This window comes from Onychostoma macrolepis, chromosome 20, assembly GCF_012432095.1.
Source record: "Onychostoma macrolepis isolate SWU-2019 chromosome 20, ASM1243209v1, whole genome shotgun sequence".
NCBI classification, from domain to species: Eukaryota; Metazoa; Chordata; class Actinopteri; order Cypriniformes; family Cyprinidae; genus Onychostoma; species Onychostoma macrolepis.
The window spans coordinates 15529713-15553170 of NC_081174.1; the positions used below are offsets into that span (position 1 = coordinate 15529713).

The 23458-nt window shown below is 37.2% G+C and overlaps 1 protein-coding gene across 5 annotated transcripts in view; it reads right to left on the minus strand.

Moving 5' to 3' along the window:
- bach2b (BTB and CNC homology 1, basic leucine zipper transcription factor 2b) overlaps positions 1 to 23458 on the minus strand; it is a 101560-nt gene that overhangs the window by 4889 nt on the left and 73213 nt on the right. For 4 of the 5 annotated variants that reach the window (XM_058755038.1, XM_058755036.1, XM_058755040.1 and 1 more), the window contains 2 exons: positions 10072 to 11562; positions 2513 to 2719 (listed from right to left, as the gene is read on the minus strand). In XM_058755038.1, coding sequence (XP_058611021.1) covers positions 2513 to 2719; positions 10072 to 11562 — 1698 coding nt within the window. Of the gene's footprint in view, positions 1 to 2512; positions 2720 to 10071; positions 11563 to 12389; positions 13869 to 23458 lie in introns of those variants that run through there. The other variant, XM_058755041.1, reaches the window with a different exon arrangement.

Genomic DNA, 23458 nt, shown 5'->3' on the forward strand with positions numbered 1-23458 from the left:
AATATTTTTAGACATCCTTTTGCAGAGACTGCTGGGCACATTACTTGCAAATTTGTATGTCAAGTATCAGTTTTTTGAATGATTAGATTTACTTGATCTAATAAGTGTTTTCACCTTCAACTGATAATCTGATGTGTAACATTTTTCCGCTCTTGATATATTAATATTTTAGTGCAGTGTAAAAAATAACTATACTTAATATAAACATTTTTCATATTGAATATAATCCTATATGTATATACATACAATATGTAATAGTTTTATTCAGCAAGGATGTGTGAAATAGGTAAAAAGTTTTTTATATGATTTATAATGTTACAAAATATTTACATTTCAAATAAATGTTTTTTTTTCTTCTAACGCTCTATTCATTAAAGAATCCAGAAAAATATCAATATAAGAAATGTTTCTTGAGCAACAAAGCAGCATATTAGAATAATTTCTGAATGATCATGTGACACTGAAGAATGAAGAAATTGTTGCTGAAAATTCAGCTTTGAAAAAAAAAAAAAAAAATAATAATATATATATATATATATATATATATATATATATATATATATATATGTTATAAGTGCTGTCAAACAATTAATAGCGATTAATCGCTTCCAAGATTCAAGTCTTTTTGTTTACATAATATATGTATGTGTACTGTGTATATTGATTATGTATATATAAATACACACACATACAGTATATATTTTGAAAATATTTACATATATATACACACATATAAATATATTTAATATATAAACGTAACATATTTTTCTTAAATATATACATGCATGTGTTTGTATTTACATATATACGTAATAAATATACAGTGTACACATATGTAAACAAAAACTTATTTTGGATGTGATTAATCGCGATTAAAGGTGCTGTATGTAGGATTTTGACTCTACTAAAGCATAAAAATACCATAATATGTTTGCAGATATTTAAGAAACATGCTAAGTTAACATACTTGTTTATCTGAAAAACAATGCTACAGTCAGTTTTTCTCCTTTGAAAATGTGTATTCCAGCCCGGAATGTCTGTGTTTGTTATGATTTGTGAAACCTGCCCACTGCCAGTTTACCCAATTGTATTTCGGCACCGCGGGTTGCCAGTTGGTGGAAAACACAGCGTATTTAATTGTATTTATCGTCATGTGCGCTCGTTCCTGTTGATGTCGTTAATCTGGCAACCTGCGTGTGCGTCAAGTCTGAGGAGGAGGGGCCGGGTGAAAATAACCGTCTCCAATATTTTGAATTTGGACTGCAATACCTAGTTCAACCACTCGGTGTCAATCCTACATACAGCACCTTTAATTGTTTGACAGCACTAATATATATATATATATATATATATATATATATATATATATATATATATATATATATATATATATATATATATATATATATATATATATATATATATATATATATATATATATATGTGTGTGTGTGTGTGTGTGTGTGTGTGTGTGTGTGTGTGTGTGTGTAAAACAGTTTGAACAATGTAGAAAAGTTATTTTAATTTGTAATAGTATTTCACAATATTGCTGTTTTACTGTATTTTTAATCAAACAATGCATCCTTTGACGAGCATAATAGACATGAAAAAATCTTACTGACCACAAGCTTTTGAACGGTACATTAATAATGTTGTAATTTTTTATTTAAAACGCACTGAAATATTTTATTATATTTGTACTGCACATAAATTCACTCAAAGATTTCACTTAAATGACTTTTCTAAGCCTGAAAAATCACCTTTAAAATTTTTTTTTTAATTGTAGGGACCCTGTATAGTAAAATAAACACTTATTGAGCATAATCATATTACGTAGGTTTTAATTTAACATTATTTACTGTCTTTTACGCCTGATGCCCACAATGAGGTGATTTCATGGTTTACTTTTCTTGCAGGAACATTTTTGGTCCCCACAACACAGTCAAAACCTGCTCCACACACATGCATACACACTTTGTTACGAATGTACAATGATCTATAGGGACCAGCTGAGTTATGTAGGTCACCCTGCAGCACTAACACGGTCTTCCCGCTCTCAATCTCCATGGAAATCTACAAACTTCACACATCTCCAGTCTTCATGAATTCATTCATGCTACAACTTCATTTCAGTTGAGCTTTAATATAGCTGTCAAACTCTGACGATAAGAGGATGGAAGAGCAGGAGGAGGAAAAGAAGAGGAGCAGAGGCATCTCTCCTGCTGCTTTCTGCGAGATTATATAGAGGATGCGCATGTGGCATCAAAGCGCAGGCTGTCAGGCTTCATGCACATATACCGCATCACACATCAAAGACGGTCAGCTCCGCCTCCATCATGGGACCGGCTCTGTGATTGACAGGTAGCGGTGCTGCCATGGCAACGTCACAGCCTATGAGATAACGTCCCCTGCCGCTTGTAGTGATTGATAACAACCTGAAGGCCGATGTGTAAAATAAAGATGTTGTGACACATACAGCAGGACAGAGACAGCGATGTGCTTGTGTGCTTACCAGTTTGCGTATTTCACACTCAAGGTTCAGGATGCAGTCAAGTTTCCTCTTGCGGCAGCGCTGGGCCGCGATACGGTTCTTACTGCGTCTGCGCACGTCATGGATAAATTCCAGCTGCTCTGAGGTCAGCTTGTGCATTTTCACCATCATTTGGAAGTCGTTGCGTGGAAGATTTGTGATTTGATCGACTGGGAATGGAAGCTTGACCTGTAAAGACATACATGAGCAAAGCGTTATTCTGTGACCTTTTTGCTCTTCTTCCTGAAAGCATTTCTATGTCAGAGCTCAACTGATTGACAGCTGATGGCAGAACAAGGGAACTCGACACAATTAGCATAACACAATGTGTTTTACTATGCCATCTGTTTGGAAAAAAAAAAAAAAACCAAAAAAAACATCCTTCTTGGAAAATGATCTGTGAATTCTGATGAAATAAAAATGTAACCGAACTTGCAATGTATTTCATCACCACTAGATGGAGGCAGAACACAGTTCTTCACATGTACAAAGAGCATGAGTTTTAACATCACAAGCTTACAACATCTACCAGCATCACTTATTAACAAAGAGGTCAAAAGAGCAAGAAAGACAGACAGGAACAAAGACTGAGAATGAAGAGTGAGAAAGACAGGAACAAGAAAGCATCTTTCTGTCAGAGAAATGATAAAAACACTCAGCTGCTTTAGTCGTTTCTTCCACTGTTTCACATTCCTGTCAGGTGATTACCAGAGGGCATGAGTATGCAAATAACAAGTGTTAACGAGCTAAGCTGTCAATGGATTCTGAACATATCGGCGCTTACATACACACACTCAGCCGAGTAGGAAATCATGTCTCCTTCATGTACAATGAGCGTTTGACAGTATAAAGCATCATTTGACTTCTCTCTATCATGGTCTGGAGGGCTTTCTGAGGGCATGTCATACTTCGACACCCTGCTGTTGTCAGAGTGAGCTGTCACAAGTGATAAATGAAGGAATGAGTGTCATGAGGAGAGGAAAATTCAGGTTAACAACGTGAGAGGGAGCGAGAGAGAACCAGTAGGTAAATCTGGTGATATACAAAATCTATCAGGGGTTTGAGAGAGAGACTGCCTTTGTCTTTGTACCGGCTTAACACTGTGTTTCTGGTGACTTCTGTCTGTATGATTTTAAAAGCTTAAAAAAAATATTTTAAAAAGACACCAAGTCTACATTTATCTGATCAAAAATAAAGTAAAACAGACATATTGTGAAATATTATTACAATTTAAAATAACTGTTTTCTATTTTTATATATTTTAAATGTGATTTATTCTTGTGATGCAAAGCTGAATTTTCAGCATCATTACTCCAGTCTTTAGTGTCACATGATCCTTCAGAAATCAATCTAATAAGCCGATTTGGTGCTCAAGAATAATTTCTTATTATTTATCAATTATGAAAACAGTTTTGTGCTTTTTGTGTTTTTTTCAGAATTCTGTGATCAATAGAAAGTTTAAAAGAACAGCATTTATTTGAAATGGAAATCTTTTACTGTCACTTTTGATCAGTTTAATGCATTCTTGCTGAATAAATGTATTCTTTTTATGATTTATTTATTCCAAAAAACCACATTTGAAAATTATTCAATATATGGGTACCTTATCAATAATCAGTTGACATTAAAGATTTTTTACATCTACTGGTATTGGTCAATATTAGATTTTCAGATGTGTTCATTTCCCCTATATTTGCCTTTAAAATGATCTTTGCCATCACCTAATGCACGCTTAATATTTAAAACACTAATAATTCATGTGTAAAACACTTTTAACAGATATCTCAAAATGTATATATATTTTCATACTGCACATCCAATGCGTAAATTCACTTGATGCATTTAAAATGACTGATTTTAATTTTGCGATTTTATTTTTTATTTATTTAGAAAAAAAATTAAATATTACAAAATTTTAATATCGGCTATTTTTTGGTTATTGGCCATAACATGAAAATAGTCTCACGTAAACTAGAGTTGTTAATGAATGAGGCAACCATAGTGTAACCAGTATACTGACTATAGTACTGCCCTACTTAAAAACTCACATGGGCTTTGTGTGATTATGACCCCATAAACCTGAACCACAGCGGTGCAGCTACTCTTCCATGTGAAGTGGACCGCTCTGCTGGGATGCCCACGGTGAGTCTGGTTGAGACTGAGAGAAGATGAAAGTGTAGATCTGGCTCAGTTTGGCGCAGAGCAGCAGGGGGCCCGGAGCACTGGCAGGTCGGCCCGTTCCGTCTCTACGGCATCATTAATAAATGATGGACAGACCTTTTTCTACTCTCACAGCTCAGCCAACATCGAGAATTGCTCCGCATGCATGCTCAGTGTGATTTTTGTGTCGTCTTAATGATCAGATTTTTTTAGACGGAGAGAAATGTTTTTTTACACGGTCGAAGGAGACCCTTTCTTTCTATGACCTTCTCACGTGTCCTTCCCCTCTCTGGTATATCGGTTTGAGGTGTGTGTGTGTGTGTGTGTGTGTGTGTGTGTGTGTGTGTGGCAGTAGCATAAGAGTGATGTCTATATTTAGTGTCTTACCACCAGAACCAGTTTAGAAAGCCGGCAGAGATGACAGAACACACACCAGCGGCACTTCAAAAATTCAAACGTGATCCCGATTCTCTCTCTCTCTCTCTCTCTCTCTCTCTTGCCTTGTCCCTTTACTCTTTCTATAGGCCATTATTCTTGAAATGGGTCTGGAGTGAAAAGTAGGACTCATCTGTTACTGGGAGCAAAGTGGCCCCACTCTTTATGTCCCTAGCTTCCTTTCTCTTAGGATGGACATCTGTAGCAGGGAATTGTGGGAAGGTGATGAACAAAAGAGGTGACTGGAATGAGAGAGGCCAAATGCCTGAGGTCACACACAGATATTTTAGCAATATTATCGGCACACCGTCTCTATGATGAGCTCTTAATTTCCTGTCTAATGTGAGTAAAAACTGTGGAAATGCATTTTAATGTGCAAATAACAAGTGAAGTTAGCTGTCTGGTCAGTTAAAATGCCTTTAGAGGTAATTAGATCATCTATTTGCTAAATATCATTACTGTCCTTCAGACATTCCCAGAATCGTTACTGTGCTGCTATGCATCTCTTCGTTTCACATGTCTCTGTAATGAGACGCCATGTGACACAGATAAGAAAACAGTCTGAAACAACCCCTAAGATATTCCTCTTTTTTTCCTTTCCTCCTTTCTTCTCTTGTTTTTCTTCTCTCAGCCCTGTTGCTATTACTGGAACTCTCCACAGGGGCTGAGTAATAGGGGAAAGCTATCCATGAACACACACACACACACACACACACACACACACGTGCATGCATCCCCCCTCTCAAAGACACAGGACAGACACACATGCACACACTCACTCTGTCTAATGGAGTGATGGACCTGTCTGTGGTCACCATGGGGCTTCCTCCCCATCAGGACCAAAGCGTGTATGTGTATGCCTAAGATAAATGGCCTGTATGAATGCCTGTCTAGGTCAGTGGTAAATTCCTAATGTAACACATCTGGAGTAAAAAGCTCCATCCTGTAGGAATGAAATTATTTTCTCTTAGACGGCAATCAGTTTAAATGCAGAGCTAATAGAGACTTAAATCTCAAGCTTCTAAATTTTTTCTCCTGAGAAACAGACTCTATTAAATCTCAGTCAGTTTCAGATGAGAGCTCAACAGCATCTTAAACTGTAATTGGATTTGCCAAAATACCAATTATATGCCAGAAATTTCAATGTGACCACAAGTTTCTCATTAAAAAATTATCCCAAGACCAAATTATCTGAGCTGTATAGCTTGTGTAAAATCGTATAGCTCTTATATACTTACTATAAATCAAAAACTGTATCTTTTTTTACATTTAATTTTTGCTAATACAGAATTATTGGAAATTATTACCATTTAAAATCATTTTTTTATATTTAAATATAATTTAAAATGTAATTTATTCCTGTGTTGGCAAAGCTGAATATTTAGCAGCCCATACTCCAGTCTTCAGTCACACAATTTTTCAGAAATGCTGATTTCTAATACTTTTGTAGAAACTTTTTTTTTTTTTTTTCAGGATTATTTGCTGAATAGAAAGTTCCAAAGAACAGCATTTGTTTGAATATCTTTTTTTTTTTTTTTTTACAAAAAGTTCAAAATGGTTAAATAGCAGACAGTTATTTGACTGATGTATCAATCTAGTACTAAATTAAAAAAATTAAAACTAAAAAATCGAGAAAAGCAGCAGAAATTTACAGTTTTAAATCTACACCTTTGATAATGTTTACTAAAAAAAGTTTACTATAAATCATTATTCCAACATAAACTGCAGTGATTTACACTCCATTTATGTCTTTTTGTAATATCCAAGCTAAGTTTCACATTTAACCGAGTTTTAGATTGACTAGACATCCATTCATTAAACAGAAACGTGTAATATCCGATTCTACTTGAACAAACAAACAGTGAGCTTTCGTAATATTTCAGTTTTTCACCTTGAGCATATTTCAATCGTGCGGTTTTACAGTTCACCAATGCAACGTCTGACGAATAATTCGTAGACCACAATCGGCTCATATTGAGAGAGCGGCTTGGCTTTAAAGACGGAATGAGAGGAACAGAAATGGTTCTGACTTCACTCCTCACTTCCTGCGGTGCACGTAGCTAAAGGGTTAATGATTCTTGCACCATGATTTTGAAGAATGAGAATGAAGAAGTGAGAGTGAGATTTTCGTCTGTGGGCTTTTCTGATCACACCCACTCACTTCGAGATCAATACTTCACCCAGTGTAACCGAATGACTAAAGCATAAAGAAAATGGTAGAGAAATCGTCTCAAAGACCTCAAGATATGATTACGGCCCTCAGTAGGGCAGTTTTTTTTTTTTTTTTACCTCAGGACCTTTCTTTGCCCCCTCTCCTGAAATTTCTGCTGTCAATCTAGTTAAATCTTCAGGTAACTGTCAGAGTGAGTTGCCCTTAAAAGTGGTTAAGATTTCACTCCTTCAGTATCTTCTTGGTGTCAACTGAACCTCAAAAAGTATATATTATTGTGTGTGAAACAGGTACAAGTTAGGCCAGATCAAATGATATGGGAATACAGTTGCTCTTGGACCTCAGCTCTTCCTGTTTGAATAGGTGCTGATCGCAGAGGGTAAGTGATACTGTCTATGACTCATGAAGGAGAGAGAAGTTCAAAGACCTGGTTTAACTCCAGTATCTAGACCGGCCTAGACTAGCACTATGATTAGCCTACAGTTTAACAACTTCCTTCCTCCCTTGAATTCATTGTTTCGAGCAGCAAGCTGAAGCTATTTTTGAGACTGTGTTTCTCTCTTTGTGTGCAGATCCTCCTCTCTCTGTCATGCTCTTTCTCTCACCTGCCATTTGCTGTAAAACCACAGAAAGGACAGAGTCTTTTCCCTCAAAAGTCTGTGTTTATATATGTCATATCACTAGGGGAGAGAGCAAGTAAAAGAAAGAGAGAGACAGAAAGATGGGAGTTTGTTTATCTATTCTATAAGCATGGGTTTTTATAAAAACTAACAATTTTTAAACAAATTTTTGGCAAGTAAGATTATAAGTATAACTGTTTTCAACACTGATAATAATAAGAAATGTTTCTTGAGCACTGAGTGAAAAAAAGCCAATTTACAGCATATGAAGTATAAAAAGAATATGAAAGGTAGCGCTTGCTCTCGATGAAGTTTCTGAATGAAAGAAGCGAGACTTTCAGTCCTTTTAAAAGACTTTTATCAGCCTAGCTTCAAAGAAACGGTCAGGTTGTAGAACAACAGTGAGAACGAAACTGAGAAGAAGAGTGAACTTTGGAATTAAATGGTATTTCAGATACTAGAGTGTCATGAGAGCTTTCAGCATCAGCAGCTAGCTGAGATCTTGAACATCTGGAGATACAATTCCAACTCCATTGTACCTGAAACTAAATGAAGCCATTTAGTGAAATTAGTAATCTTTACGTGATTTTTGGTCTGTTGCTGAAAGAAAACTGGAAAGAAAGAGTAAACCAGTTGAACAACAAACCTCCATTGAAAAGCCAAATGAAGAGTAAGATGTTCTGACATTAACATCTGGCTTGTCTAGCTGTTTGGATGCTGCGCACAGTGTCTCTTGTCTTTTCAATAAACACAACATAGAAACAATGCATAAACTGCTGAAAACTAGCCAATTCATTCCTGAGTGCTCAGTGTTGCCATGGCAACGGACCAGTTTCTCCATCACGGCCCCTACATGCATTCCTAAAGGTCTCATCTCAAGTCTATAAAGATGAAGATATCTCATTCTCCTTTATATTGCTTTACTCTTTCAAAATACACAGCATCATCCCTAGTGAAATCTCGCTCAACTCGCACTCAGATCAGACAACATGCTCTAAGCAACTTCACATAAGTGTTTATCCATTCTTTCTCTTCATACCAAATCTCATAAACAGTCTTTTATCAATGTCTTGCTTTCATCATCAAAGGGCAGTTTCTTTAGGAAGGTGATGAGAAATACCTTGATATGCACCTTGAGCTTAAGAAGCACTGGGGCTTGGTGTGTGAACATATCTCGCTTTAAAACTTTCTGAGGATGAGGCTGTGAATTGTAGCTTATTGTTACATTACATATTACTGTTTTGCCTACAGTATGTAGGGTTATATATATTTTTGACCTATTCTTAGCTGCCCTATTTTGCCGTTTTACTTTAATCTTCACTTCATCATTCCATTGTACTGTACATTGCCATGTTAACACTGAGACTGAGAAAAGGGTATCAAAGTTTTTGATTGAATTTTGATTTGAACAATTTTAAAGGGATAGTTCTCCCAAATATGAAAATTCTGTCATCCTGTATTCATGTTATTCAAAACCTGTATGACTTTATTTGCTCTGTGAACATGAAAGATATTTTGAAGAATGTTTCATCTGCTTTGTCCATATAAAACTCACTGGGGTCCAAAGATAACACAGGAACCCACTGACTTTCATTATATGGACAAAAAACACTGAGACATTTTTAGAAATAACATCTGTCTTCTGCGGAACAAAGAAAGTCGTACAGGTGTGGAATAGCATGAGAGTGATTGAACTGTCATTTTTAGGTGAACTATCCCTTTATCAGTTTCTCCAAATCTCAGCCAAACTCTTCTGTCAAAGGACAGATCATTTGTTAAGAGACCCATTCATTTGTTATACAAAACTTGATTGTCAAATCATGTTTGCACCTCTCTGCTTTATCTACACTATTCGCCTTTTCCAGGCAACACACAAAAGGTCAGAGTAATATCATTGAGATATCAGAGAAGTTATTCACGTTCATGTCGGTCCAGACATGAAAATTATTACAGTGTTTATAGGCCCATTAGGAGTCTGCAGCTCTATTCAAATGAATAGGGATCAAAGGGGAGGTCTCAAACAGCATGAGGGCAGAGTGTGCAATCTAATTGGTTTCTGCATGAATGGACTTCAGGGTATGAAATGCATAGTGTGCTTCTAGAATGACGACTGTTGGACAACTGGTAAACATGAGAGAGAAATCTGAAAGACTCACCTCAGGGCCTTGCTCTCGAGCATGACATGATTCACTGTCCCCCTCCGAAAAGGACCCTGACTCATCACTGGAATTGGTTCCATACGACTGCTCACACTTTATCTTGGGCCGCACCCGTGCAAATAGCACATCCGTCCCACCGCCTGCCTCCTGCGGGTCAGTCGTGAGACACCGTGTCACATTGGGGCAAGGCGAGGAGGAAAACTCGAACTGCGGCAGGCTGCAGGGGGACCCGCCGCTCCCATCCTCAGCATAAGAATACGACGAACAGGAACTGGAGGTCCGAGTTCGGGTCTCTGATGGGGGCGATCGCGGGCATACCTTGATTGGCACTGGGCAGCTGGTATTGGGCCTTTGGCGGCAAAGCAGGGGTGGGTCGCTGGCTGTGGTGCTGGGGGAGTAGGTCTGGGAGCTGGGGAGGGACTGGCTGGCGCCGGCCCACAATCCCTTTGGCATGTGTTCTGAGAGCTCTTTCTCCAGTGAGTTCCCGCTGGGATGGGAGTGGGTGGGCGTACCCATTCGGTCACAGGGCCCTGAGGAGAAGATGACACTGCGGCGGTCCGGTTCCACCTCTAGCTTGCACACACCATCGCAGGGAGCTGACTTCAACGAAAGCCCTGGCGGGAAACCATCTGCGTCTTTGGGGAACGCCACAGGCACGCCAAGCTCATTGCCAAGCGAAGGCCTGTAGTCTTTTTTGTGGTCTCCCTGAGTGGTTACTTTATCCTGGGCATTGACGAGTCTGTTAGCGAAGAGCTGCTGGGGTGTGCTAGGCAGGTCTTTCTTAAAGAGAGTTCGTAGGCAGGTGGGTGACTTGCTGCTGCTTCTCGGTTGGTCCACTGTGATGGAACCATCCAGCTCCATCTCAGCCACACTGTCCTTTTCACCACCGTCCTGCTCGTCCCCTGACAAGCAAAGCGAGATGGACTCTTCCTCGCTGCGTGGCTCCTGCTTGATTTGCATCACAGCTGGCCTGTTCATCTCCTTGAATGTGCTTGGAAAACCTGAGGTACTGGTGTGTGAGGAGGTCTCGTTATTGTGCTTGTTGCATGCCCACTGGTACTTCCTGTATTTAGGGCATCGCGGCAGGTCTGAGGTGCCGTGTCGCTCGAAGTCCATCTGTCCATCAGCAAACTCCTCTGTTACCGCCAGCCGCTCATGGTCTGGCCGCCGCAAGGAGTTCAGGGCGTTTTCACGGCGAGAGCGTGGAGAGCCAGACAGGGTCACTGCAGTTGGTGTTGTCGTCAGCAACTCAGGTTGCATGCTCTCGTCCTCCGAGTGATTGCTCTCAGACGCCATCTTGTGACAGAGGACCAGGCCATCCTCCTCACTGCGCAGTTGGGCCTCCAGGAAGCGAAAGCAGGAGTCCTCCAGGTTGTGCATGCGCAGGAATTCAGCACAGCGGATGACCTCCTGGATGTTTTCTCTGCTGAGCAGCAGCTTAGCCGTATAGGCAAACTGTAACAATGGAGCGAATCCCTGGGCACTGACCTGCGGACACACACACAGAAAGAACAGGGGAAATTGCCAATGTTACCATCAGCACTGCCATTGTTCAGGGCACTTGGAGTGTGCTGAGAGAACTCGACAGCTCAAATGACCGTAAACAAACACTGTAAAGTGCCAGTTAATCTTTTATCAGGTCAGCACCGAACGTTCTATACAGCAGGAAATAAAAAGCGAAAAGGTGAAGACTGTCGGTAAGGTCAAGAGACCAACCTCATTTATGTAACAAAAACATCTGGCATTCCCCCCTCTAGGTTAAGCTTGCCTAGCGCCCCCAGTTTGTTGCAAATGGTATTGTAGCAACAGGTAGGAGCTTGTGGGTTTGTAAACATAATGTCACATCTATCCCTTGGGTGAGCCACCTTAAAGCCTAATGGGCTCTAGGACTTACGGCTTATCCTTACTACAGCCATCCTGAGCCTGCTGAGAGAGAGAGAGAGAGAGAGAGACAGACGTAGACAGATATGGAAGCCTTCCATTTGACCTAATGCTAGATAATTAGGTAAATGCCTGAGCCTGCAAAAGCTTGGCAGGCCCACTGTGGCCTTTGCGCTGTTAGCGAGTAAGTGAGTAAGTGCATTTAGGTGGGGAGAAAATAATAACCCAGGCTCACAGCTTTTCATGTTTTGAGATCCCCCCCCACCCACCCCCCACCTTGTGAGATCTATAAACCCAGGTTCTATATAACTCTCTGTATAGGCTCACTTGTAAACTAGAGAAATTGTAATTGAATGCTGATTGTTAAATCATATTAAGCAAATTATTACAAAATGGCTTTTCAAGTCAAAACAAGTACTAAAATGTCTCAATACCCTTGGATTTTGTTCTTTCTCTGCCAGTGAGTCAGACTCTGCCTGTGCTATGCTAGAGTCAAAACGTCATGGACAGACATCGATGTAGGTGCTCTTCGTTCTCAGACACATTACAATGGCTGGACTTTGATCTGGGCCAGCATTGTTCAGTCCACAAAGCGCTCTCTCTTCTCCCTCAATGATGTAAAGTGCTTAACAGCACAAGTGAACTTGTGCTCATAGATGGGAGGGAATGAGATCAACACTTTATGTTCAATCAATGGGAGACAAGACACTGTTTATCATGAGTTTGTTTGTTTTGTTGATAGGGACAAACAGCTACAGTATGTCTTCCTAGATGTTATCATCACACTTTTCTTGTGGTTAGAAGGGAGTTCAGAGAACCTCTTTCCTACTATAACACCAGAACCAAAGAATTTGTTTTGTAGATTTTTCCATTTGGAAAAAAAACATGGGGATTTTATTTACAGTCAGGGCAAAGGCATGGAGGGAAAACCCAAGATTATGGTTAAATGAGCCTCTTACAATGAGTTAAAGCACAGCTGATTACTGTAGTGTGGGGAACGTAAAACTAATTATACAGAAACTAACTCTTACACTGAGTGAAAGACTATGGATTAAGCTAACTGTTGTCTCTTTGATTACAGTAAAATCACACATTCCAAGAATTCTTTAGTATAATTTCAAACCTTTTTTTTTCCTGTACAAACTTTTGAGGATATGGTTAAGTCATTTGAATGTTACCTGTATTAATTATCAACTATATTTGAATATATTCAAAAGGAAATACCAGTGTCTGAAAAGCAGAACATGCACGGACTTTGGTTATATTTTGAAACTTAAATGCAAATGATAAGTAGACACTACATAAGAAAAATATATAAATTTAAAATATAACATATACTGTAATGTACAGTCAGATGGATATTATCTCAAAATAAACCCAGATAGGGTGATCAGAATCTTTCTGAAGAGGTTTATTTTGTGATAATGATCAACTGACTGTTCATTATCCCCCTAATTTTATGGCTAATTTCCCAAAATAAAGGACATGAAATACTTTCAGTTACATTATTTTTGTATGTGAAATGAAAGACACTGCAGAATGATGCAAAAACATGAAACCCAGCACAGTGTAGGAGACTTGTTGCCAGGGACAACAGTAAACTGTTTAGTGTTCATTATACAAGAATATTCGACTGTGAAATGCTGTGATTGACCAATCAGAATCAAGTATTCCAGAGATATGAGTAATGATGTATGATAATGTGCAAATCTACAGACTTCCATTCTTGCAAAGTGCAGAATGAAGAACATATCAAATTTAAGACAGATTTGAATAAATAATAGATGACATTTATTTTCCATCTTCTTCAGAGATGTCATACTCATCCATCATACACAAACAAAGGATTCTATAGCATCCACAAATATGCACACAAACAAAACTGATGACTACCGACTCTGAGTCATCCGGGGCTGTCTGTGTCCAGTAGACGCATTATAGTACAGAGAGAGAGAGAGAGAGAGAGAGGGCTCATCTGCCTGCTGGCAACACAACAGCGCCAATCAGTCACTGTTGAGAGGAAGCTGCTGACTCGTAATCTTTGTGGGGGATGGTGTGTGCTAGTGTGTGTATTGTATGTGTGTGTACAGTGTACGGGTGTGGGGGAGGATTGTATGTAGAGTGTGCAAGTGCATCTGAAGGGGATGATCATGGCTCTTAGATAGGAAGTGTGTCCACTTAGGAGAGAAAGGAACAGAAAACAGAACGAGGGAGAGATTTCATTCAAACAAATGATGGATTTTTTTTAAAGCATGATCAGTCAGTGTAACCTTATCATACAAGTATTAATAAAGACCCTTGAATTAGTGAATATTCATGATCATTTGTGAATAGTACAATGATTTTAATGCATTTTTTCAATCAAGTTTCCCAAGATGTTTTAATTACATCTCTTATTTATGTTTCAGTAGCAAAAATGGCATTAGTATTCAATTCATATCCAATAACCAATTGAGAATGTTGAATTAAATGCATTATTTAAATCGATCATTAAAACGAATGTTTAAATAAATCAAAATTCTTTGCATGGTACTTTTCATATATTAAAATATTCTGGTAAAATTTAGATATGTGGCTGAATATTGCTGTTGTTATATTGATGCATTTAAATATTTTTTTTTTTTAAATAAAACATTTTAAATGTACTTGGCTCTAATTAAAAAAAAGAACAGATGCAGACATTGCTTGTAACATAAATACCAGAATTGATACACTAGTTAAGAAAACTATGAGAAGGGGGTTGGAAATCAACTCTTTCAATAATTATCTAGAACATAAATTGAATATCATCAAAAACCTGAAAATCTTTTACATTTTCCCAACGTTTTGTGAGAGAAGGTGGAAAGAGACGGTAATGTCGGGAGGTGTAAAGGTATGGAGAGGCTGTGCCTGACAAACAGCTCTCCCTGCTGGGGAAAAAAGTGCTGAAATGTGTTTTTCAGCTGACATCAGCAGGCACAGGCTGCAGCGGCAGCATCGGCTGCGCCATCTGTGACTGCTATTACAAGTGTCTCTGTGACGCGCACCCATCAGCCTGATGGAGACAAAAGAAAAGGAAGGCAGAGGGATGGAAAGTAAGTGAGGGAATGAAGAGCATGGAGCGATGGAAATGTGAAAACAAAGAGAAAGAATTAAAAGATGGAGGGGTTCGAATTAAAACGGGGTGGGTCATACGATCCGAGACAAAGGCTTAAAGGGATAACACCCTAAAAATACAAATTCATGTCAGCATAAAAGTATAATAATCCAAATATCGTGTGATGAACAGATTGAAATCTCGAATGAATTTAGACATTTATTCACTGACTATCTAGAAGAAGTCCGAAGATTAAAAAAAAAATGTTGGTAACCAAACAGCTTCAGATCCCATTGACTTCCACTGAATGAATAAAAAATACAATGGAAGTCAATGGACCTGAAAGGTTTGGAACAACATGCGTGCGAGTAAATGACGATGGAATTTTCATTTTTGGATGAAGTATGCCTTTAACTGGTGTGATTGGATCAGAACTGGTTCAGTCCGATTCATGAAGCGATCAATTACGAACAAATAATTCCGAAAGTTTCAACCAATTAAATGAAAAGATCCAACTCAAAAGAATGATTCTAACGTTTTTGGGTGAGCGCTACAAAGACGAACAACAAAAGAGAAGACAAAAGGTGCTCACAGAAGAGGAAAAATAAAGCACTATTGCAGCTCATTAAGGGACAGACTTTGACATATGAGCCACTGGACCTGTTAACAACATTTATTATGTGGGAAACAGACAAAGGAGCAAATTTATCTCTACGACAGATCTGGGCCATTTATGCTAATTCCGACTACAGACTATTCTCCCTCACTGCGCCTCAAAAGGGTCATATTGTTACAAAGCAGGAAATTACATGAATTGTACATCATACATCCTGACAACTCCTGACTATTCGGGAACTGTGCCAAGCGATTCCTTCCATAAAAAGGTCACGGAATGCTATAAACCCCTCACACCTGCCCTCTCGTTCATTCATTCCCCCTTCTCTTTGATCTTTTGCCTTTCCCCTCTCAGTAGCAGAGACGGCTAATTTATGTAAATTCGCTCCAGCAAATTCCTGCATGTCATGAATGTTAATGAGGCAAAGATCCGCATGACAATGGAGCGAGCGCTTTATAGGGTGTCTGAAAAATACAAAACCTCTACTGAAGACGGGACGCCTGCGATATGAAATCTGCTGACTAACCTGACATTAAACTCCAAATGCAGACACAGACAAATGAGCCACGCTGCAGCACAAAGTCACGGCTCATGCTGAACGCAAATATGCGGGGCCACAGTAAGGGCATTTATTGGCTGTGCTTCAAAACCTACTGAGACAGCATTTTTGGACATCATAGGCAATTCGAAGGTTTGCACAACAAAGTTGGAGAAGGCAGATCTTCAAAATGACCACAAATACCATGTTTTAAGGCGGCAGTTAATCATTTTTAGCTTTTTGGCACTGCATAAATAAAATGTGAAAACTGTCATCTGCACGGACCAATCACGCTAAACCTGTCCTATTTTTATCCATGTGGAAAAATCGTATATATTCAATTAGGGAGATCTTGGACATTTAAAGTATTACCACTATTTTTGTTGTTATAATTTTATGTATTTGTTTTTTTTATTTTATTTAAGGTAATCTAAGGTTTATATAATGATGTGATGCCATTTTTAGTTTTTATTCATTATTAAAAATACATTCAAATGCAATTTACACATACATTGGCATGAATACGTCAAAATGTTATAATAAGCATATTTTTTCGTTTCTTTTCTTTTTTGATGCATAAAGTCATAATGAAGAAAAAAAAATTCTAATCTGGCATATTTTTTATTATTACTTTTCAGAAAAAAAAATATTTCACCAAAACTGCTTCACTGCTTACTAATATTTGAACAACTTCTGTCCACAAAAATCACAGTCATGTGATATGAATAACATGCAGAAAAAAAAAAAAAAAAAAAATTACAAAACAGGAAATGATACTCTCAGATAGAAAAAAAATACATTTCATACTTTTAAATGAAAAAAATTCCTTACATCAATTATTTAATTCATTGCTCTTTATTCCTTTTAATTTGACTTCCTTTTACAATTTTCTTAATTGTGGACACTCCTCTGACCACTATCTCTTTTTCTCTCTCTAACACAAACACATGGACCCATTTGGAAAAAAAATAACTGGAAAAATGGCTAAAAGGTAAGGTTTATTTTGAAACATTTGTTTTTCAGATGCAGGTTTTAGTATTTAATGCCATTGCCATTCAGATATTTACAGGTCTATCTAAAGCACCCAAATTCATTTTGTGTCTACTGTATAATGTGTCAGACACGTACACACACAAAGTCACAAGCAGACACTCAGATGGGTAAACGCTTGACAGATTTAGAGTTATCCCTCCCTAGTGCGATGGATTAAATCAGATACTCTACTGGCTAATCCTCTCAAAGTGAGGTTTACGGTACACAACCAGACAGAGAAAAGGACATGACCTCGCAGTCCTTAAGAGCTGGACATCACTGCATTGTTTGGCATTTAAGACCTTTTCACTCTTGTTTCCCTTCTCGAGTAATTTCTCTTCTTACACAGATTTCCATTTAACAGACGGACTTCCTCTCTCGCTGGCTTTCCCTCTCTGCCCAACCCCCCCAGCTGTGATAGAAGACAGATCTCCCTCCATCTGCATGAAGGGCTGCAAATGTGTGATAGTCTCGTGCTAGCATTTATGTAGTCTGCTGTTATTTCCTTCTCTGACCTGCTCTATCCCTCAGGATTACCCCTCGACTGCCCCAGCCAGGTCCTGACCTGCTTGAAAGCCTCTCACCATGTTTGGGTATATCAGCAATTAACAGTAACACCTGCTAAACATTTAGCCTTTCCCTCAAATGAGACATTTTCTGTATATGTGGTTATGATGTGATATTTCAAAAACCCGACAAACGCCTGTTAAGTTCAAATGGTCAGAGAGAGGATAAAATATAATAAAATTTTATATATTAAATAATTAGTTTAAATTCAATTAAATTAAAAATGCAAGTGAAAAACAAATACATTATTGTAACACTTTACAAAAGGTTAAATTCATTAACGCATTAGGCATCATAAACTAACAATGAAAAATACCTTTATTTCATAATTTATTAATCTAGGTAAATTCATTTTATTTTATTTTTTATAAATTATACTACTGTTCATGGTTATTTCATGTTTGTTCATAATATATTCAGCTTATGTTAATTTACTCTAATTGAAATTATATAAAAATTTAGTTTATGTATAAATCAACATTAACCAAGATTAATAAATACTGTCAAACTACACTGCTGTTCAAAAGTTTGAGTTTGGTGCGATTTTTAATGTTTTGAAAGAAGTATCAGTAAAAACAGTAATATTGTAAAATATTACAATTAAAAAAAATCATTCTAATATGCTGATTTGATGCTCAAGAAACATTTCTTATTAATATCAGTTATGAAAGTTGTTCTGCTTAATATTTTTTAGAAATATTTTTTGAAATATTTTTTAACATTATGTCTTTACTGTTAATTTTGATCAATTTAATGCATCCTTGCTGAATAAAAATATGAAATTATAAAAAAACGTACTGAGCGCAAACTTTTGAACGATAGTGTATTGTACTTTGTTAATTCATCATGATACCTAATGCATTCAAAATATTAATGAATTGTAAATTATTGGAAAGTGTTGCCTAAATTACGTAACCTTCAATGATTTATCTACTGCTTATTAGGAACAATGAACGTGTCATAATATATCATTGTACTGGGAAAAACAATGAAGGAACATCAAACATGCTAAACTTATTTAGAGCTCAAGGGAAGGAAATCTCTTTAAATTCAGCAATCCAAAGCAACCCTCCCAATAGGCCCTTCAGAAATAGTTTCACAGAGCTAGTGTTTTGAGGAATGAGGATATTTTGCAATTCACACATTATGGGGTGTGTTTAGATATGTGTTTTGCAGTGTATGTGTGTGTTGGGGTTCAGAGTGTTGCAATGGTTCTGAATCGCACGTGGTTGCTATTCACAAGTGGCTCTGTGTGGAGGACTGTAAACTTTATAACAGGAGGTGGTTTGAGGTCGCTGTACAGACTAGTGCTGAATCAGAGTCGCCGAGACAGACATACATAAACATACAGACACAGACTGACGCTGGCTGTCTAAAGCAATGCTGAATCACAGTGACACAGCTGCAGAGCACAGCTGCGGGACTCGAGTATGCGTACACACACTCACAAATACCACCCCACACACACACTCCTTGGTATACATCAATAGTCAAGTTCAATCAAGCTCTGAAGTAGGCTACTGCATTAAAATAAATTGTACTCTGCGCAAAATCAGGTACGTTGTACAGTTCTCTGCAGAAGATTTTTGCAGTAATGATGGGCTAATGACTGTACTTTATCTCATGTGCTATACGGCTATTCGCCAAATACGCGTATTAGTACACTTCAAGCATTTGTTTTAGTGAACATGTTATCTAAAAGCTCCCGCTAAGAACAACGTAGTCCATTACAATGTACAAAGTAGTATCGAAACTCGGATGAGTGGAGTACTTTGAGCTTTAGACCAACACTGCAGCAATATTACAGTAAGAATAAATACAGAAGTCTTCTGAAGTAATTTTCAAAACAATAACTGAGACACAAGATGGCGCAAGTAGCATTTTGTGCGACACGAAAGACCGCTTTTATTTACCCGGATAAGTGGAATGATATATAGAGTTGCCATGGACGATGGTGAATATTAGGAAATAGAGTGAAATAGGCAGGCCAAATTTTTCAGCAGCCTCAGTTATGGAAGTATTTTTTTCCATAGAGATCAATTAAACCAATCAGCTACGAGGTGAATCACAACATTACAAACTTTGGTTTGAGGCAAAAAAGTATTTGAAAATAAGACAAAAACACACAGGTACAAGTTTGTGTACTTAATGTATTAATGAGGTAAAGAACTACAATCCCATGAAGCACTTCAAATATAGAATTTTTCTGCAGAATCATGGTTAATGTAGTTTTTTAACAGGAAATTTGTTGTTTAACATGATCATTCAAAAAAAAAAAAAAAAAAAAGTTTAAATAATCTGTGCTGATGGTTTCATCAAAACCATACAGCTTGTAGCTCACAGTAAGTGTTTTTTTGAAGGTTTAAAAGTTAACATTCAAAATCAGTTTCCCTGTGGAGAAAATGAATGAGATACCTATTGCACTCTATTAAAAAATATCAGACAGCTGGATGGCGCAATTGACAAATCAGAATCACGAATTAACATGATATAGAGCGCTGAATGATGGTTTTATTACATGGCAGCCTTAAGACCACTCTTAAAAGTAATGCACGAGTCACAACAGTAGCTGTGAAGGAAAAAAAGATAACAGAACAGAGAATCACTTGAATCAGCAGAGGTTACAATGGTATGGCAAATTATATGATTAAGGAATACAACAGAGGAAGAGAGTGGTGAATCAACTTCCTTTGAAAATCAGTCACACTTAATACTGGTTATGCTGAACTGTGTCTACAGATGAAGAGCGAACTGAAAGCAGATATCTGGGTCAGATATTAGCTGACAAATCTAACTATTACACACGGTTTCATCATGTGACGGATGACCATTCATACTGGATGCTGACAGCACTCGATTCCTAAAGCGCCAGTTAATAAGGCCAATTCACACCCGTCTGTGTATCTAGCGCAGCAGACCTCATCTGGTGAATCACAGCCAAAGTCCTGGCAGCCATCTTGGTAACAGCCCTTGGCAGTTATTTTTTTATGCAGTTAATTAGCAGTTTTTCTTACAACATATAATACAAGTGCAAACCAAAATTTCTGAAAGTGTTCAATAATATATTTCAAATCAGTAATAAAATCAGACAATAGTTTGGCAAAAATCCAAGCAATGTGTATGTGTTCTAGAAAAACTAAACTTAACTGAACTTAACTTAAATGTATTATATATATATATATATATATATATATATATATATATATATATATATATATATATATATATATATATATATATATATAAAATTCCTTTTTGTGCGAAAAGACTTTAATTTCTACAACTTTTCCCATTCATTTCATATGAGTGGATCACCTTCTTCTGTTTCTGTGTCTGTTTGTGACCTCAAAATGGGTTTCATAGGTCTAAAAATAATAATATGATAATTATATAATTAAAATAAAAAAATGCAGCTAATCATGTATGCAATTCATGCAAGCTTGCATAGCAAAATAAATAGGCTTATTAACATAATGAAGAAAAAGCTTCCAATATCATTTACTGTAGAAGTCAAAAGCTATGCAATCAAACGCTATGGTATTTTGGTGCAAATTAATCTGTCACCATACTAAGAAAATATTTGGCCCAGTGTTTATTCCATGTGTTAGGCTGGCAAATGAGTTGTAAATTACTCAGTCTATATCTTGTATCATGTTAATAATTTTGCATATTTTTGAGCCTTCTTCAGTAATTTTCATAAATTTAAATTTCATTCAATTTTGTACAATAACAATTGTAGTACTTTGTTGGTTTCCATTAGTTATCCAGTATAAAATCTATAAAGGAGCAAAAGCAGTTGGGACGCAATGATCTAACATGCGGTTTTCTCTCTTAATGACTGTGGCTGGAGGGAATCCAAGATCATCATCAAAGCAAAACCTCTAATATGAAAGTCAAATAATAACCACTACCGGTATAATGACCAAATTAACCTGATAATCTCACTCAAGACATAAAATAAAAACACCCTATCCCTAAGTATCATTAAATTCTATTTTTTTAGGCATTAAAAAGCTTTATAGAAAATCTCTTTGTATAAAAACATTCAGACTCTTGGTAGGCCTATCGGAATCCTGGTAGTCTAATACAGGGTTTCTTCCATCTCCGTTGGGGGTTGAGGGGGAGGCTCTCTCTTCATGATCTGATTCCCAACAAAGAGCCGATTAAGGACCTCTCTCTCTCTCTCTGCTCAACATTCCCTGGCTAACACAGATGATGTCACTAGCCCGTTGCGTTCCCCACGACTCAACAATAACAAGGTCATCTGGGAGGGGTAGGGTGGATGTGGGGGGTGTTGCGGAGGGGAAGAGAAGGAGGTGGCTGTGCTCTTTGTTTCACATTTCATCTGCAGTGAATTTTTTTCATCAACCACCCCACCAGCACACCCCCACCTCAGCTCAAACCCCCCCTCCCGTTCTTTCTCCACCGTCACTTGCCTCTTGAGACATATAGGGGGCGATGTTCAGCAAACCCTGAATGCTGAGCTGAAATCACTGGATGCTGCTGCATATGTGTGCGACACACAGAGCTCAAAGTCTACACACACTTACGGCACAGCAGATACACGGCCTGAGTCTTTCAAGAGCTGCAGACTTTGAATCAACATGACTAAACAAATCATTCAATCATATTACAAAACAACACGAAAGGCTCTGTAACTGAAATATGAAATGCTCCTCAATTTTCAGTGCTACTGAAAAAAAGCATTAAATGAAACTTATCTGGAATATGCATGACATTTACCGCTATTAACAGTAAGACACAGTAACACATTTTCTGTCACATCTGAGGTGAAGATAGGCTCTTTATCAAATCCTCAGACTTTTTTTTTTTTTTTAATCTTTGAAAGATATAATTCCCTCCTCGTTCACACTCACACCTGGCTATCAGAGTGAAAGACTGATGAATAATTGATGAAGGAGGCAAGATGTGAATGAAGGAAGCGTTACATTTTGTTGGAAGTCTCTACAACTCCTTTAAATCATATTAAATCACAATTCTGCACAGACAAACCTGCCAACATATCGCTTACTTATTTTTAACATTCCCGACAGAATGGCAATGTCAACACTCTTCCACTGGCATATTATGGGTAATAAATACATACTTCTCAACAATAATGTGGTTGTAGCCAGTGTATATTCTATTACAGTACTTATTAATATTTTAAATTAGCATCTTTCATATTTTCAGTCTTCATTTCAATGTAAAAATTTTAGTAATTTTGTTATGTGCGGTTGTCATTTTTATTATTTTCAAAAACTATTTTTATATAGCTTTAATTTAGTGCTGTCAAACGATTAATCGCGATTAATAGCCTCCAAAATAAAATTTTGTTTACATAATGTGTGTGTACTGTGTATATTTATTATGTATAAATAAATACACGTACATGCACGTATATATTTAAGAAAAATATATTATGTTTATATATATATGTTTATATAAATACCTGTAAATATTTTGAAAATATATATGTGCATGTGCGTGTATTTATATATACATAATAAAGTACACACACATATTATGTAAACAAAAACTTTTATTTTGGATGCGATTAATCGTTTTACTATACTATATATTTTAATTTCTGTTTTAGTAATTTTAGTACTTCAACTTATTTCAGTTGCATCGCAATATTTCTAATTCCAATTTCAGTTTTAAGTTTACTTTT